This window comes from Varanus komodoensis, unplaced genomic scaffold (assembly GCF_004798865.1).
Source record: "Varanus komodoensis strain SLA01 unplaced genomic scaffold, ASM479886v1 scaffold1, whole genome shotgun sequence".
In the NCBI taxonomy this organism is placed as follows: Eukaryota; Metazoa; Chordata; class Lepidosauria; order Squamata; family Varanidae; genus Varanus; species Varanus komodoensis.
Genome location: NW_025335268.1, coordinates 126,520,412 through 126,539,449, shown reverse-complemented (window position 1 = coordinate 126,539,449; position 19,038 = coordinate 126,520,412). Strand labels below are relative to the sequence as shown.

General features: G+C 42.9%; 1 protein-coding gene across 3 annotated transcripts in view; it reads right to left on the bottom strand.

Annotated features, from left to right (window-relative positions):
• Positions 1–207: 207 nt before the first annotated feature.
• Positions 208–19,038, bottom strand: part of MDFI (MyoD family inhibitor) — a 98,992-nt gene continuing 80,161 nt past the window's right edge. For all 3 annotated transcript variants that reach the window (XM_044445019.1, XM_044445002.1, XM_044445010.1), the window contains 2 exons: positions 4,165–4,431; positions 208–1,788 (listed from right to left, as the gene is read on the bottom strand). In XM_044445019.1, coding sequence (XP_044300954.1) covers positions 1,532–1,788; positions 4,165–4,431 — 524 coding nt within the window. In that variant the 3' untranslated portion in view covers positions 208–1,531. The remainder of the gene's footprint in view (positions 1,789–4,164; positions 4,432–19,038) is intronic.

Genomic DNA, 19,038 nt, shown 5'->3' with positions numbered 1-19,038 from the left:
GACCCATTTCAGATTTTTGTGTGGTTAGGTATGATGAAAAAGTACAAAACACACACATGTGCATGAACGTATTGTTACAAGCATTTTTAAAAAGGAAACTTTTTTTTAAGCCCCCTCAGGCTTCCAAGTTGGGTGTAAAAAAATATCTCAGCTGAAATAGCCCTCCCTCGCTAGTTGCCAACATGCAACACAGAAGAATAATCTGGGTCAGGAATGAAACATATTTTTATTTATGGTAACAAATAAAAATCAGAAAAATAGAAACCTTCCCATCCCGAATGGAACTGGAGGAGTCAGTATGGCACGGCTGCCCAGCTCTGAGTTGGTACCAGCTGCCCCCCCCCCACCCCCAGCCTGGCCAGTTTGGATGGCTCACTCTGGAGGTCACTACATCAGTGGTCCAGGGTCTTGCTGACAGGTTATGGACTACATATGTCCCTTCCAGTCAAGCCTTGGGTTTGCCAATTGTGCAAACAGGCAAGGAGCAGAGGCTCCTCCTGCCCTCCAGTGTCCAAACAGGAAGGAGATATCCCACAGCCTGTCAAAAAACCCTCTCCAGAGTATCTTTAGGCTCTTGGAAGGCCGTGTGGGCATGGAGGCTGATGCACACTGGCCGCAGGGGGCTCCCAGTCTCAACACTGACATCCGCAGCAAAAGGATAGCTACAAGACTGGGAAGGGCCTGGGCAGAGGTAGGATTCCTCTTAAAGAGTTCACAGAAAACATCAGCTTCTTGCTGCTGACAAACGTTATTGGAATCCTCACCAATCCTTTTCTCACTGGATTTGGAGCTTCTCAGAGGCTTTGGCTTCCTTCCATTGTGCCAATGGAAGAACCCAGCTATAGCTACGACGCTGGGGATGAGGCTAGGGCAGCTGCATGAAAACATTTCTTCTTGGCGCACTAGACTAGCTGCCATTCCCTTGGGCGCCTGAGATGCTTCGTAGCCAGCCAGGAGGCAGCAAGGATGCCAGCGAGTTGACATCAGTCCACATCAGGTGCTGCAGCTAGCACACAAGCACCAGGGCCAGCAAAGTATCCTGCGGCCGGACAGCAGCTGGACCAGTTTGCTGGTGCACCAGATGAGAGGCAGCAGAGCATTTGCCCTTGTTGTGGCTGTTCCAGATTCCTGGTGAGCAGCATAGCCAGCAGTGCAGCTCCTCTTCTTCTGCTCTTGGCTCAGGCAGCAGGAACACTGCTCTTCCCCAGCCTCCATTTGGAGAATTCTGGTGGGAGGGGGAAGTGAGGGTGTGAGAGAGCAAAAGAGAGCTTATGCATGACTTGTCCTTCAAATCGGTAAATCAGTCTGGGAAAAACGCTGCTTGTTCCCAAGCTGTTTTTGAACCTAGGATGTTGATGTCAATAGAGGGAATGTTGTCGCCTCCTGGGGAGCTCATCTCCTGCCCAAACCTCTTTGGCTCCTGATCATTTGATGATGACGGAGAACAGCGCAGCCTCACTATCAAGGTCTTCCACCCCAGAAGAGTTGTGCTCAGAGCTCCTATTCAAGGAACGAGATCCGGCTCCAGATTTCAGGAAGAGAAGCACAGGCCACAGCACTCCATGCAGATCTCCAAGCAGTCAGCTGACTCACAGCATGCATCGATAATGCCGCAGTCCATGTCACAGGGCAGGTCGCAATCGGCACATTCCCCGGAGCCACAGCAGCAGCAGCAGATGCAAGAATCCTCGGAGCTGCAGGAACCACAAGTGGCACAGTCCAGCATGATGTTGCAGAGGGTCAGGAACTCACAGAAGAGACAGGAGAGGATGCAGTGGACACAGCAATCTGGAAGCAGAAGGGAGAGGATGTCAAAAAGCAGGCAAAAGCTAGCAAAGCATGGCAGGCTGAAACAGTTCAAGGAGAGAAGTGATTGGGTCAGAACTGGAAGGGAAGAAGAAATGGAAAGCAACATAGTGTGCTCCTGGAGCACAGCCTGATTCTGCAAAGGCACTGCTCCTAAATCCTGCCAACACCAAGATGAGCCATGCTGAAACCAACCAGTTACACTCCAGTATCCTAAGGGACCTTGGCAGCATCCCTGTGCGGTTGGAGAATGGTAACCACAACACTATCTACAGCAAGAATTATTGTGGCCAAGGCCTTCCCTATCCATCAAAACTCTCCCAGAACAAATCCTATCATAGACCATTGACGCCCTACAACTGTCTGAAAAGGAGGATGAGCAAGGACGCTTCCAGGGGGCTGCAAAAAAAAAAAAACCCTCCAGTGATAAACAGTCACTTGACTTCTTTTGCAGAGTGGCCCTGCAGCAGCCAGAAGAATGAGGTGCAACTACAAAGTCTGGTTTGTCATCACTTGTCCATCTAAAGAACAACAACCTGCCCTCACTTCAATAAAACCAAGATCTTAAACTTTTCCCTAAGCACACAAACATGTGTTTCACGTGCCCATACTATTGCTTCCCACTCTCTTCCATTTGTATGTTGTATCTTTTAGATGGCAAATGCTTTGAGAACTTGGGCACATCTTGTTTTGTAATCATATAAGCACATACTTCTAGCCTGGGGTCTCCAACTTGGTGGCCACGTCCTCCATAGGCCCACAGACCTCATTCCCAGTGCCAAGATGGCTCCTCATACTTCCTGATTTTTCTCTGAGGTAATAATAATTGGTAGGCTGACATGCACCAAACTCAAGGGCTGCCCTCAAGCTTTATCTTCCTTTGGGTTCCAAAGACTGTTTTCGTGTTTTAGCATTTTAGTTTTAGCGTTAAATGCAAATTTTACTGAAGTTCTTGAACGAGCTGTTTTTCTTTGAGTCTCGTTAGTTTGTCTTCTGGACAGGGAGTGCTTTGTGACCAGCCATGCCCTCCATGAATCAGCAGTCTCCCCACAACCACCCCATAGTAGCCATTTTTTGAGGGTATCCACAGCATCCTGGCATCCTGTGCCCACTGACCTAAAAAAATTGAGATCCCCAGTTCTCAACATATGAGCAGTCATGTTGGAAGAAAAGATGGAATTACAGAAAGGAAGAAAGGGATTCAAATGGCTGACTTCCTGCTATGTGAGCTTAGAAAGCATTTGGTGCCTGACTGGTCAGGCAAAATGGCTATAATTACAATTCAGCAAGCAACACTGGCCCTCAGTTAAGGTAATACTCTTCTGTTCTCACACAAAGACCCCACAACAGCTTCTCAGTGAGAGAAATAAGGACTTGTCTACACAGGGAACATCCCCCATGCCTGATAAGTAGCAATCAATGGGAGGAAATTATTGCTGGTAGCCTCAAAATATATGCTGTGCCTACATCCTCTGTGAAGGCTGCATTTCACCATATATGCCATGTGGCGAGGCAGGGAACCCATAGGGTTGTGCACAAATGCTCTGGGCTCAGCCTCTGTGCTGAAAGAGTGGGCCCAGGCCTCTAAAACGCCCCAAAGGGAGAAACTCTGGTGGAGGCTGATAGCTGCCATGGCAACTTAAGTTATTAAACTCTGAAAGGGATGTTCAAGCATAGCATAACAATGTGAGCAGGGATCTGGGACTAAGTATGTATCTCAAGAATAAGCGCTCTTAAGCCCATCTCACTACTGTCCTTGCCTGTGCTTTGCTTCCTCTCCTGATCCACTTTCCACTTTTGGCCTACACATCTTCATTGTACTGGCCCATGTGCCTGCTGACCCCTTTCCATCCATGACGTGAACGGATTCCAGGGCTGCTGTCTGTCTGTCTGTCTGTCTTGGGAGCAGGGTCTCAGCTATTGATGAATTGCTCACTTGATGAGTGCATGGACTGGAACTTCAGAGTAGACTATCTGCTAGTGGGAGGTCAATGTACATTTCAATACAGGAAACCCTTGCATTGACCCACCCCCTGCAAGAGGCCATGTATGTAATAACTTCCATTAATCTAGTCCAAGTAGCTGGGAAATCAAAAGGCAGTATACAGCAGCCTTCCCCAGTCTGGTCTCCTCCCCAGATGTGTTGGATTGTAAGCCCCACCTGTCTAGGGATGATCAGGAAGAACCTGGTATGCTGGCATTATGCTAGACAAAAACCAGGGCCAGCAGAGAATTTCACTTTTTCTACCACCTAGGCACTGCTACACTGGCTTTCTTTTACTATTTCTTTCTTTGATGATCTGAGGGCCGAATAAAGTCTAAACAAATAACAAAATATTAAGGCATGGAGAGAGGTACCTTCTTGTGCTTCAGTAGGGATCTGAGAAGATGCAGATTTCGAGCTGCCTTTACTCTTTTTACTGATCTGGCTATTGATGGAGTGATGTGACTGTAGCTTCCGATGTGGCTTCTGGGAATTGGACAGTGACCTGAGTTCAGAACACAAAACACCATTCCCAGCCTCGCCGTTAGAGCTGCTAAGATCGTGGCTGGCACCATTCTGCAGCAGAGGGACCAAAGCTGAGGTTGGAGGAGTCCGGACTGTTACTCGACTCTGAGGCTGGCCTGTGAGAGAAAAGGGCAGAATCAGATCTGGGCACAGTAGCCTCATAATTGTGTCAGAAATACATCCAAGAACCTATACTGAGCTCAAAGGGCTCAACTATTTTGAATTCCAGATGCGAAACTCCTTTAACTTACTCCCTTGGAGAACTTACTTTGGATGTGCAGCCATTTGTCTCCCCACATTTTGCTTTCAGTCACTCTCTCCCCTTTTCTGTTCATTTCCTTTCATCCTCATAATAATAGAAGCAGAAAATGAAAAGTGTATCCCATATTCCACAACATGAACAATAGAAGTAACTAGCATGCATCCGGTGATGTACAGGGAGCAACAGTCATCACTAACTGGACAACATGCGGACCGCATGTTCCACTGAGGTCAATAAGTCTTACCTCCAGAACAATGGGTACAGGGTTATTCTATTTCTGTGCTGCCCCATGGTCAAGATTCTCTAGGTTGTGTATATAAACAGTGATAAAAATATAAGAAACAAATAGTTTCAAACAATAAAATACAGAACAGCACATCAGAGAGGTAGCAATAAAAACACAGTCATGTCTTACAAATGTACAAGACCAACAGTCTAAAAACCCATTAAGGGTACCTTTAAAAAGTCCAAGAGAACAAGCACCAAACAAGCATCTCTGGAAAAGGTATTAGGCAGTCTAGACACTACCACTGAGAAGGCCCATCCCCTAGTATCTACTCAATGAACCTCATTTCATCAGGTGGTGCCTGAAGAAGGGCCTCCAACAAGAGCTTCAAGGTCTGAGGAGCTTAATATGGAAAGAAACGGTCCATCACTTTGTGACCAGTCATTGAGAGCTTTAAGACCTTTGCATGTTGTTGTTGTTGCTTTCTTGGCATTGTTTATTAATAAGTATTTGTAGAAAGCAAGAGGGATTACAGGTTTTTTGGTTATATACTCAAATCAAGAAAGATGTAAAATTAACTAAACTAGTATTTCTCATAGAATAGTGCTGTAACTTATGATTTCTTCTGCACACCTTGAATAATACACAGTATAATAAGAACTCTAACATAAACAGCTTTCATACGTCACCACTTCTTATGTGTTGTTCATTCTTAAATAGCATCATCCAACTGGAGGGCCAGTCAACAGGGAGAAAAGAGGGTTACACCATAAATATTTTTAATAAATAATACATAAATAATTATCCCTGCAATAAACAAAAGACAGGATGCTGTGCTTAACACATGTGTGACTTGAATATATCCAATGACATTTTCCTGAAAGTGTTCATATGGCTTATTTAATGTCTGAACAGCAATGGGAATTTTAAATGCTCAGCCCACTCTTATTTATTTGGATGTAATTCAATGTTGTTTTAGTAGCACTTATATATAAAATAACTGTGCAGAGAGGTTGAGTGCAGAAGACAAAAATTGAAACCACACTAGCCCTTGGAGCCCTCTGGCAAAAATGTGCTTGAACAGCGCAAGCATTGTAGCCTCCTGAAATGGCTGTTCCCTTCCTTGGGGGGTGGGGGAGGAGAGGAGACCTTCTTTGGGGTCTACCGGCTATGTGTGGAGCCTTGGGAAGTAGCCATCTCCATTTTATGCAGCTGTGCTCTCTCCTCTGGACACAGCCAGACAAGTCTCTACTACGAAAGGCATGCAGGAGCTGGGACCTGTTATCCCCTTTCCCCTCCAATCTTCAACCGCAGACCATGCAAGAATAAAAGAAAAATCAGGATTACAGAGCATTGCCTGGTTGTGTTAACACAGCTCTATTTGTTTCGGTAGAAGTTGTGTGGTATGTATGGCCGGGAGAGACAAGGGCGCGCAACGGTCCTTCGCTGCTCTGCCACGTATACAGCCTTACAAGATTTCAAACATGCACTGCGGCCCATCAAAAAGCAAGAATGCAAGGGGACTTGTTCAAATCTAAACAGCAGCATGCTATTAATTTTGGGAAGCATCACGGTAGATGCCTGTGATTTGGTGAACACTCAGGATGATACAACACTTACTAGAAATCAATTTTAACAGAGTGATGGGGAGTGAAGTGAAAGTAACTTGCCTAAAGCCATCATTAAGTAAGTAGCAAATCTGCAGTGTTTTTGTTTAAGGTCTAAGTCTAGCACTGAGATGACAGTGGTAACCATCACAGGTCCGTGCAGGGCTTGATTTGTAGGCTTTTCCATGCAAGACATCAATGCATACACATAATAACCATGAAAGAGAATGAACTTAGCCATTTGTGGACCCCACAATTTTAGCCAAACCTGTGACCTTTTGCAAACATCAGCTAAGAGGGCCGAGTCTCCTTGTACTCTGAGCACTGCATTTGATCATGTACATCAAATGTGTGATGCACTCCTTAGACTGTGATTTCTTAAGCAAACTGCAGTTTGGCACACTGTTCAGTGGAATCATAATTTAAATGATCTTGACCAAAGATATTTTGAGGAACCCAAACGCAGCTTTAATCTGCACCCCCTGCATGTTTCTGGTTTTCAGCTGATATGCTAATAAGAGTCTAGACAAAGACAGAACAAGCAAAATGATGAGATTGACCACAAATCAAACAACACTGCCCTTCCCACCCATAACTAGGACTTGTGTTTTTTCTCTGCTAGACTTTACATTTCTCTCCTCTCTCTGATCTGTAAACAAGCAGTGATTCAGCAGAAAGGCTTGAGGGCAGAAGGCACCTTGAGCCAATCCTGGGAACAGAAGCTGCATTCTCTCAGGGCCGTCAGCTGGACAGGCCTTCTGAACTTCTGGGATGAAATGGGCCAGACTGAATGGGCCAGACTGAATCATCCATAAAGCATCGTGTATGACCTTCAACACAAGATGTTTCTTGTCTCATGATATTGAGGAGTCAGCCAATGCACAGTAGGTGGCCAAAGGACAATCTTGGTTTCTCCAGCTTGGGTAACTTACCAAAGAGTGACACAAGGTTTGACTCACATGGGCTCAAAGAGGGGGAAAAGTGGGACTGGAGATATTGGGAATCATAGCTGCCATTTCCTTGAGCTGAGTTCAGAAAACAGGGCTGACTGACTTGACTTTGGTCCTGCCAATGAAGCCATTTGCCTGATCTCGCAGCAGCGATCTATACCTATAAACTGAACTACTTCCTTCCTACTTTTCTCCCTCACACCTGCTTCTTTTCCCAAGCTGATGCCCTCCAGATGTTTTGAACATCACTCCACTTCCCATGAGCCTCAGCCCACTTGCCTAAGGAATGTTCTGTATTATCAACACATCAAAACACAGGGGGGCACCAAACTGGGGAAAGCTACTACATATAGGACACCTGGTTCTTTAGAAGCTTATACTGGAGAATTGTGGGGGATGCATAAGCAAAGCTTTTCACCCCAAACCCAACCTAAGAACATGTCTATGAACACACACAGAATGCTAAGATGGACAAGCAAATCTTCAAGATCATCATTTTATATTACAAAATCATTATGTTAAGAACTAGACAACGAGGCCTAACTTTTTGTAAATGTTATTCTTCTCCAAAATAATCATACAAAAACACAATGAAAAACCAATATTAAGATAAGCTAATTCCTGAACAAACAAGGTTGAGCATTACAGTATTAAAAAAAATAAAATCCAAGACTCTCAATAATTGGTACTGATTTCCAAAAGCAGAAAAGCACATAGAAGAGCATTTGAAAACCTTTCATTGCTGGATATCATCATTATTTAGGCTTACTTTCAGAAGAGAATTTCAGTGTGCAATGGCACTGCTTCATTCATGCAATCTTACATGAATTGCAGACATTGCCATCCACTTGCAGTCCTCCTGCATTTTCCTGCCACTCCTCTCATCCTTTTTCTCTCCAATAAAATATCTACCAAGGAAGAAAGGACGGAATAGCTACACAAGGCCTTTTGATTGTTAGTGCTAGGGGCTCTCCATCTGGGAGCACCTTAAGTTTGGCACTGGAAACTGACAGCCGTACCTACCCACACAAAAGAAAAACAGATTTGAGAGATGGCTGAGATGGATAAACAGACTAGATCTACTCTCAGAAAGGAATTAGATTCATTGTAGCAACGATAGAAAATGTATCCACCGGAATTTTCAACTGGAGCACAAAATGTAATATTATAATTATAGAAAGGCATAAACTTTCTTTCAAAGAGAGAAAGAGACGGCTTTGTTTCTTTTGGAAACCAGCCTGTTTTCTACAGAAGTTGGAACTTAAAGTGGATTCTCTAGGGAGGCTCATATGGGCTAAGGGAAAAGAAGTCATTTAACTCTTGTTGCTCAAGAGTCAAACAATACATTAGGACAAAGATGCATGATTCTATTTTCACCCCTTCACATTTCTTCATATATAGCAGCCAGAGGGCAGGAGCTGGAACCCTGCTGTTTTTCCTAACCAGGGCTTCAGAAATTTTTCATCAGGAAAACAGCATGAGTAAGGTAGGGGAAGAGAACATACCCCCTTTTCTTCCATTTTACAGCCTCCATCCAATTCCCCCGTATCCCATGCCATGGTTGCTTTGGGAAATAAATGTAGACCTCTTCTTGCATCTTGAGCAGCTTCCAGAAGTTTCCTCCCACATGCCTAGGGGGCAGGGCGGTAAGGGATGCACTAGGCCTACCCCAATGTCTTTGTGGTTGAGAACTCCAATGGTGCAACTTTCCCTTTCATGGAGAGCTGATGCCCTTCAAATGCCTGGGACTACCACTTTCAACATCTCCAGCCAACACATCTGGAGGACCTCTGATTGAAGAGGGCTAATGTGGAGGATTCTAAGCACAGTGGAAGGATTTCCCCAGCCCTTGTCCTTAATGCGGTTGTTCTTGCAGCCGAGATAGTTGATAAGCAGCATTTTAAATGTTAATATTATTAAATTTTATCGGGCCAGGGTGGCTTATTTTATATTGTATATTGTATATTTGTATTTTATTTTAATGTATATATTTTAAAATGTTATTTATGATGTTTTAATTTATTGTTGTAAGCCGCCCCAAGGCTTCGGCGAATGGGGCGGCATAAAAATGTGTTAATAAATAAATAAAATAAGTGTGTACAGCCACCTTCCTATGCATTTTTTAAATGCAGGACAGGAAAGCTTCTGTTATAATATGCACTTCGGCTCTGATTTCTTATCACAACCTTCTTGAGATAAAAGTTCAATTAAAAGACAACCACTTCTCCTAGGCACCCCAGATTTCATAACTAAGAGGTAGCCCTGCTGTAAGACATTTTCTTTCCTGAGGTAACACAGTAAATTGTACACAGACACACACAGAGAGACACAGACAGACAGACAGACACACACACAGAGAGAGAGAGAGAGAGAGAGAGAGAGAGAGAGAGAGAGAGAGAGAGAGAGAGAGAGAGAGATGCCTAGTACCCAATACCTGCCAACTCACTTCGGTGCAGGTGGCAGAAAACCTACAAGCGCCTCCCCATCCCTGGCAGTAAAGATGAGAAATAATGAGTTGCTGTCCCTTCGTGACATCCAACATATCCGCTTCCTGAGGCAGCCATCCTATTCTGCCTAAGAAAAGGGATGTCCCTGTGGAAATCTGAACCTTCCTGCCTGGTATCCAAAGTCAACATCCTGTCCGCTATCCCGCACTTGGCCAGGTCGCATGATTACCACAGCCACAGATAAGTCACAGTGGGTTGTAGCACATGCCAGCCGCCTGTTTTCCAGGCATGTCATGTGATCCTGGCAAGGGAGACTTACGTGAGGCATATCCTGGAACAACCTGTGTTGGTTGTGTGAACCTAGTCTCTGTGTTCCAGACTACAGTCCTCAACCAAATCCCTAGCAAAAATTCCTTTCACACCAATATCGTCCTGGAAAATACAAAGACTGTTCAATTTAAGTTTAACTTAAAGCACCCCTGTTTGGACTCATCCATGACCTGGGAATGCCATGAATGGCATTCTGAGAAGGCTTTGCACTGAGGTGTTGGTTCGAATACAACACCATTTATAAGGTTCTTGCTTGCCTTTTCTGACTGCAGAAACCACACATTAGCATGCTAATAGAAGCAACACAAAGTGACCACAACTGGAAGTCTTTCACTTAATGCTTGCAGTATCCATGTACACTTGCATTTCCTTATCTGCCAAATGATGGAAGTGGATTCTTTCTCTGTATTACTTATTGATTTATTTATTTTATTTTTATACCATTCAATGGCCAAGGCTCTCTGGGTGGTTAACAAATGTTAAAATTAAAGTTAAACACAAACACACACACATTATTTTAAAAGAGCAAATCATAATAGCAATTGTAATTGCTAAGATTCAGTACCGAAGCATTGCAGCAGTACAGAATAAAACGGAATATATAAAAATGAAGTTAAAATTCTTTCCTTGTGTGCAGAAACTTAACTGGGAGGGGAGAGGCTCCATGTTATATGCACATCCATCTAGTTTTTCAGTTTCAGCTTCAGGCTAAAAATGAAATCCACCAGCTGAGTTCAAATGGAGCCCATGAGAATATGGGTTCACACGCTGACATGACCTTAACTGCATTGGCATGAGTGAACGATTATAATCATCATTATTTTGGGAATGAAATTATAGAGTGGCAAATCCCCTAATCAGATAATTACAGGTGGGAATTCCACTGATAATAAGAATGTCTCTCCCAGCCATTTATTACCATTTTTCCTGGCCTTCTTCCTCAAACCTGGCCAATACCAAATACACCATTAGCAGCTTGGATTGTTCTAAAAGGTTGCTCTGATCTAAGGGTGACTAAGGGCAAGTAGTCTTAAGACCCACTTGGCAAAATCCACAGATAGCTTTTCTGGTGCAAGCCCACCACAATGAGCAAGAGTTGCACATACTCATATTTCCTTGGCTTTGTTTTCAGTGGTGGTGGGGATTGAAAAATTAGGCCAAGGCATCGAGATGACATTTTCAGACATTTAGGACAATTAGAAATATGATTCCTCTTATCTGGAGTGCAACGGATTCTGTTTTTCATGCAATTGTTTTTATAGTAATGAAGCAAACAACCTCAACTTCTTTGCTTGTCTCTTGCTTCTCTCTGCCTGAAACCTTCTGAAGAATGATGGTTCTACTTGTTTTCTTAGCAGAGCAAAAATATCTAATTCAAAGTCCCAGGAACCAACACAAATGCTGTACTCTGAAGGATGTAACAGCACTACAACAAGTCCCTTGAGTTGGCTACCACCATATTTGTAATCTTTCTTGTAATGTAGCCAGGGCTTGTGTTGTTGCTATGGGGCAGCCTTCCCCACCCTAGCGCCCTCCAGATGCCTTGAACCACAACCCCCAGCATGGGTCATGCTGGCTGGGAGCTGATGTCCAAGATGGTCGAAGGGCACCAAGTATTTGCTTCAACAAGGATTATTTTATTCTTGTATTACAAACCAAGCACCAAATTGAAGAAAACCAGATCTTATGTAAAGCTGATTACCATCCAGTGTTCAGAGCTCCTGATACTAATTTGACTGACCTAAATGCCCCTTCCTCTCTGTTTCCACTCCATGCATCAAGTGTTTTTTTTACTATGCAAAACAAGTGAATGATGCTGCTTAAGGTCCTCCTGAAAGCATGAATTCTACTGATTGTACTAAGAGGAGAAAAGCACAGGCATAAAGAATTCTCCTTTGGAACAACAATTTTAGTTTTTGTACAGAACTTTCTGAAAATTAGCCTAGTTCTGAACATGTTTAAACAGACTTTTAAAAGTGATCACCTTACCACACTCACCAAAGCTGAGTGACGTTGCTATCATGATACTGAATGAGATCAGGGGATGTTCCTAAAACTAGCACTAACCATCGAAAGGCATCATGTCACTACTTGGTCTCACCACGCATCCTTTTTTGCTAGAGAGTTACACATGGAAGAGGTTGTTGTCTGGATCCCTACCCCAGCCCAGCCCCATCCATAAATGCCCATGGATGAGGCAAAGCAATTTTAAACGTTTCATCTGCAAGCATGAGGTATTGTGCCAGTCACAGAATATGAATACATAGAAGCCTTCCATGGTTGATTTGTCCAAAAACAACAAAGCCAGAAAAGGGGGCATTAGGCTACTGTTACACATACTTGCGTGCAAGGTATAAAGCCATAAGAATTATGACTTCCTGAAGGATTCCTTCCTGTCCTTGGGTGGGCAGGTTGTGTTCTTTGGAAAATATATAACTTTTCAGGAAGGAATCACAGTGAGAAAATGTTCTACTGCCTGAAGAAAGATTTCTTTTCCTTCAGCCACTCGGCAATACTTAAAATTTGGCTCTGTTTTACATTTTTTACCTTCATTTAATTTCTGGGTTCACTAAAATATAGACTGCCGTTTTCTCTGTAATTCTATTCTCTGCCTGTGTGTTTCACCCAAGGCAAAAGCCTAAGTTACAAACATCCTTTATATTTTCAGAAATAGAAACAGAGCAGCCATTGCTTCTCTCTCCCAGAATGCATTATTTGTTGCTATCTGATGGCTGCTTTAATAACTACCAATAACTACTTCATTTCAAATCTCAATTTTGGAAATTGGGTTAAAAATGCAGATCTCATGGCCACATCATGTGTCCAGTATCTGAATTTTACTATGCCGTGTCTCCATTCCTAGCTTTTTGTACAACCCAGTATGATGACGAGTTTTGGAGAGCAGGAAATTTTGTACATTTTTGTTTAAGTTGGGTTAGCCTAATCAAATTATTCTTCAACTGTGGGACTGATACTTGAATATCAAATTAACCTGAGCCAACTGAACCTTGAGGAACCTATTCTAGGCATTTGCCAAAATTGATATAAATGGGGCCTTTTCCAAAGTTAACATACTACGTGTGTGCATTGTACTTTGCCTAACACTCACAAACTGGGATAGCATCATGGCTAATATGTCAGACTAGGGCAGAGAACTCACCATCTCTCAGCCTAACCTTGAGCCAGGTGCCATCTCTCAGTCTAACTTACCTTAAAGGGTTCCTAAGAGGCTATGTATATTGCCTTGCCTTCTTTGGAGAAGAGGTACAATATAAATAAAAATCAAAGAGATGCCTTCAATCCCACTGAAAAGATATATTTCCCAAGGTACAAAACCCTCTCTTTAATATTTATTCTCAACTCTATAGATGACCAATGAAGGAATCTGAACACCCCTAACCTTAATGCAGGGCTAAAGTTCCATTGAAAATACTGCGAATTTTAAAAAGCCTTCCTCGAGTAGCTTTTTCTGCACAGTTCATCATTTCTGCCCACACACATTCCAAACATTGAAATCATGCCAGGACACCTTGTTTTTCTAACTCTAACCCTACCCTGGTGCACACCCCTAACCCTAATATAGGGCTAAAGTTCCATTGAAAATACTGCAAATTTTAAAAAGCCTTCCTCGAGTAGCTTTTTCTGCACAGCTCATCATTTCTGCCCACTCTAAACACATTCCAACCATCGAAATCATGCCAGGACACCTCATTTTTCTAACCCTAACCCTACCCTGGTGCACACCCCTAACCCTAATATAGGGCTAAAGTTCCATTGAAAACAATGCGATTTTGAAAAAACCTTCCTTGAGTAGCTTTTTCTGCTCAGCTCATCATTTTTGCCCATTCTAAACACATTCCAACCATCGAAATCATGCCAGGACGCCTTGTTTTTCTAACCCCAACCCAGTGATAGTGAACCTTCTAGAGACCGACTGCCCAAAGTGCAACCCAAAACCTATTCATTCATCTCAAATTGCCAACACTGCAATAAAACTGGAGAACAGCCAGTCCAAGCATATTGGCAGCGCACTGACAGGCACGCGATAGCTCAGACGAGTTGTGGCTAATGTGTCGCAGCTTGGGACATCATCGCCTGGCACCAGTACTCCTTTCCCATCATGTGCATGACCCCTGTGTCTGCTGTGATCCAATGCTCAGCTGCTGGGGCAATGCTGGGGCAGCATGGCTCGCATTCAGACAGAGGGCTCTGCGTGCCCATGGTGGCGCGCATTCCTTAGGTGCACCATGGCTGGCCCAGACGATGCAGTGGATTTCAAAACAAAGTCAAGATTTTAAGCAGGAACTTCTTTAAACTCAACCTAACATTCCATCCTTTGATTTTTTTTGCTTTGCATCATCTAAAGGAAATGTTTCTGCTGATCAACTTAGTGGTCATTAGCTGTGATCATTAATGCTGATTATTCTTGCCAATGGTCTAATATAACAATTTAAAACAAAGGAACAGGGTCACAATCAATTAAAAGGTCAATTTTCAGCTGTAGCTTTTATGACCTCAAAAGAAAGTTATTTATTTATTCTTTTTGTATTTTGCTCTTTCCCACAGCTTAAACAAAAGTTATCCTAACAACAGTCTATGATTCCTAATACAGCACTCTAAGCATTATGCCCAGCTCTGAAGGAGAGAAGCATAGGATCCTGGGTGTTTTTTTACTTATTTTATTGTGAAACAAAACAAAAATTAAAACAGTATAAGGTATTGCTGTTTTCTTGCAATAGATGTATATGTAATGTATACCCCTATGTATTTTCTATAAGAGAAGATAGGCTACTGTTCTTGGTATAGTTATGAATAGACTTCAACAAAGGCAGATAAGCCCTCCATGAGTTTCTGCATTCATGGATTAGAGCAGTGCAGCAATGGAACCAATTACCTAGAGGTGCTGTGTGCTTTCTCACACTGTCTATTCAAGAGGCAGTTGGACAGTCATCTGCCAAGGGTGCTTTAACTTGCAGTCCTGCACTGAGCTGGGAGTTGGACTCAATGGCTGTATAGGCCCCTTCAGGCTCTTCTATTACATGATTCTATGAGTCTTTGATTATGCCTAAAGACCACCTGTTGAAATTTAAAGCATCAATTACTCCTCAACAAGGAGTGTTACTGAAATCAGTTCTTTGTCTTTCCAGTGTCGTAATATTAAGTTTTTAATGGTCAAGGGATTTGGAGAATCCGTTTACACTGACCTTGCAATGAGTTCCAGGAAGCAGATGAATAGTTGAAAAGAATATGCACATCAGTAAATATTAAACTGCTTACCATCACTAAGTTTATCCATATTGTTACTTCTTTCCATAAAGAGGCATTAGGGGAAAGACAAGTATTAGCTGTGTAGAACCCATAGCCATTAGCCAATTTAGGCAAGCCCTCCTTAAAAAGATGCTGTGGTGTCCAATATACCAAAAACATAAGTTTGTGCTGAATCAGATGTAATCTAAGATCCATTAACCCTCCTGAGATAGTTGTCAATGCAGCAATTCATTGACTGGACAAGATACAATACAATTCATTATTCTAGTCTTATCTAAAAACTTTGTATGGCACATTTATTCACTAATAATAGATATCTATAAACCTGGATCATGAGTTGATATACCTGCTCAGCATCAATTCATCCTTCCAACAGCAGAGGGGACCTGAACCTGTAGAAGTTCTGGGGTCAGACCTACATTTAAGCAGAAGTTTCCAGTACATGCATTGCCATTCAGTCAGAGGTGACAAGTCACACTTAGCACACAAAGCAGAGAAAGGAAGAAAATTATCATCAGCACAGGATCTCAACTGCTGTTAAATTGGAATGGCTTAAAATGCAAACTAAAGATGAGAGGTCTACTTCAATCATGGTGATCCTGTGGGAAATGTTCCCCTACTTACAAATGATCTTGATTATGGAGAGGAACCATGGATGTAAGGTGGCAAGCACTTTACTTCCAGGGATGACCTATGCTGTGGAGGGAGAGGACAATAGTCAGGGTTGGCTCCCGGGTTTGGGATGGGAGCCATCAGCCCCCACTGCCTGAGTGGTTCCACCTACTCCTTGATTCTTATCGCACCATTTATTTCTGCTCTTCCTTGGGACCCAGTCTTTACAACGGTCTGGAGGGAGAACAAAGGCGGATGAAGGTACTGTTCTAACTCACTCTATCCACAACTTGCATGCATGGGAAAGGCAGGTAAAGAAGCACTGACAGCACAGAGGAAGAGGAGCAGGGCCAGAAGGCTGCAAGGATGACAATGGGTCTTCTTCAGGAATGTGGGCCTTACCAGATGCCCACAATACCAGCCTTTTTTGTAGTATATAAATGGAATGCAAAGGGAAATCTTTTGAGGAAAATCCCCACTTCCTTTCTTTCAGGCAAGTCGCCTCAGTTTAAAGGCTGATGGACGTATGAAATTCTACAGCAGCACGATGGTGGTAATGCAGCATCTGGGAGCCAAGTTGATGAAAAGCTCTATCTCTGCAGAGGGTAGAGCATGACTGTGGAATGACTCATGGGTGTGGAGTATCAACAGGCAAGCAGCCCAGCACCAGATGCTCACGGGCAGCGTGTGGTCTCATTGCGACAGCCTTTCAAGCGCTCTTTTCTCCTGTCATCTTTCATTCTGCTGATCTGCCTTCTGAACCACAAGCAGTTTGCAGAACTCGCCCAAAGTCTCTCTGTTCTTTGCACTTGTTTGGAAAATTCCTCATACAACATTGGAGATTAAGGTTTCTTTTAGTACACAGAAGAGATCCATCTATCTTCTTCTGGTTGTGCACATTACACATGGATGTGTGCAATGATACCCCAATGTCCCCCTGGTTTTATTTGGTCTTTGTGGGGGAAGTTTTATTTTTATTTTTATTTTTCGATTTATATCCTGCCTTTTTCCTACAAAGGGCTCAAGGCAGCTTACATCATTCTCCTCCTCCATCTTATCCCCACAACAACAACCCTGTGAGGTAGGTTGGGCTGAGAGACTGTGACTGGCCCAAAGTCACCCAGTTGGCTCCATGGCTGAAAAGGGACTCGAACCCAGGTCATCTGAGTCCCAGTCCCATGTTCTTAACCTCTACACCACACTGGCTGAGCTCCAACTACTCAGAGCAGGGAAATGTGGTAAGTGGTGCACTCCCTTTCTCTTAGTTCCCAAATCTGTGCTCCCCATCACAGCCTCCTAAAACTTTTAGAAAAGATAAACGTTGTTGCACAACCATTACATACGCTTGCAAGAAAGGTACAGCTTGATCTTGATTATGGCTTCTGATCCTGTTGTAGCAACACAGATCTGCATCCCAAGATCTTTGCCAATGCCACTTGAGAGGGATTAAACTTGGGCTAGCCAGGTTTGATTAATAAATAAAGCTCCCTTTTCAGGGCAGCGATTTCAGGCCAGTATGGCTTTGTTAATATATAATTCAGGCTTCCATCCCTGGCTCAAAGGGATGGAATTGTACAGGACTTACCTAGTGTAACTTTTAAAGTTACAGATTGTAAGCCTCCAGGGTAAATGAGCTGCTTGGTCAGTCATTTATTCTGAAATCACAGATTAAGAACTTTCTTAAATCTCCAATTGGTTTACATACCAAAAAGTGAATCAGAGACTGAGTGAAGTGAAGTGAAGTGTGAATTACAAAGCCATAAGTGATCCTTGACAAAATCAGGCATGCGTAAATTTTGGGGTAAGTTTCCAAATAAATAAATAGGAGAGATTTCATTCCTGGTATGTGAAGATAAGTAGTGTGTGTTGGCATGCAGAATTCCTTAGTAAAACACAGTGACTTGTGACTTATTCTTCCATAATTATACAGTAACAACCATAGATTTTCAGTCAAGTGTACACTTCATAGAGCATCACAGCCAATCTCAGCTCTTACTTGCGTGTAATCCCTGGAATAGTCAGATATTGTACATGTGTGTTCAAATAGCTGTTTATTACATGCCAAAATGTGCTGCTGGGTCACAGCAAAGAAGAAAGGCTGGTTCGGACAGGCCCTTATGAACATCAGTGGTCTAAATCAGTAGCAGGAAGTTATTTAAGCATTGCTGGATTCCATTCCCCTCAGCACTAGCTCCAGTAGCCAATGGCCAGGGTGGTGGTACAAGAGTCAAGGAAGGCAGTCATGATCTGCATGTCAGGGACAGGGAAAGACCACAAATTCTCTGCCACTGTATAAACATTGAAAATCCTGGGTATACAGACTAAAGCACAATGTAGGTGTCTCCCATTTTATAAACGCTTATGTTCTGAAGGAAATAAAAATGCACAGAATGTTTTTGGAGTCCTTTCTCTATTGGAAGAAGGTCTGCCCTTCAAAGATGACAACTGCTGCTATTTCAGGTTGTATTAGTATTCAGACAAAAACAATTCTATTAAAATAATAGACTACTACTCCCCTATCAGGGGCACCTTTTGAAATTGTGCAAAACAAAAAGTTTATTATTATTACATTACATTACATCACATTTATATCCCTCCCTTTTCCTTATCGCAGGGAACCCATGGCAGCTCACATCTTCCTCTCCTCTCCAGTTTATCCTCATCACAGCAATTTTGTAAGGGAATGACTTGTCCAAAGTTACAAAGGGAGCTTTAGGACTGAATGCGGAACAGATCTCCTAGATCCCTAGTCCAATACTCTAACCAGTATATTGTAACTAAATTTAGAGAGAATAGTATGGCCCAAACTGCTGGTAAATTCTTTGCTCTGGAGAAAGAGTTGTCATATTAGGGCAGAGGTATGCATCTTTGCAGGCTTCCAGATGTTTTGCCCTATAACTCCCATAAACCCTGAACATTGGCTATCCTGGCTAGGAATGTTGGGAGTTGTCAGCCAAAACATCTGGAAGACCACAATCTAAGGCAGATATCTAATTCCATTTTATAGTGTACAATAAACAC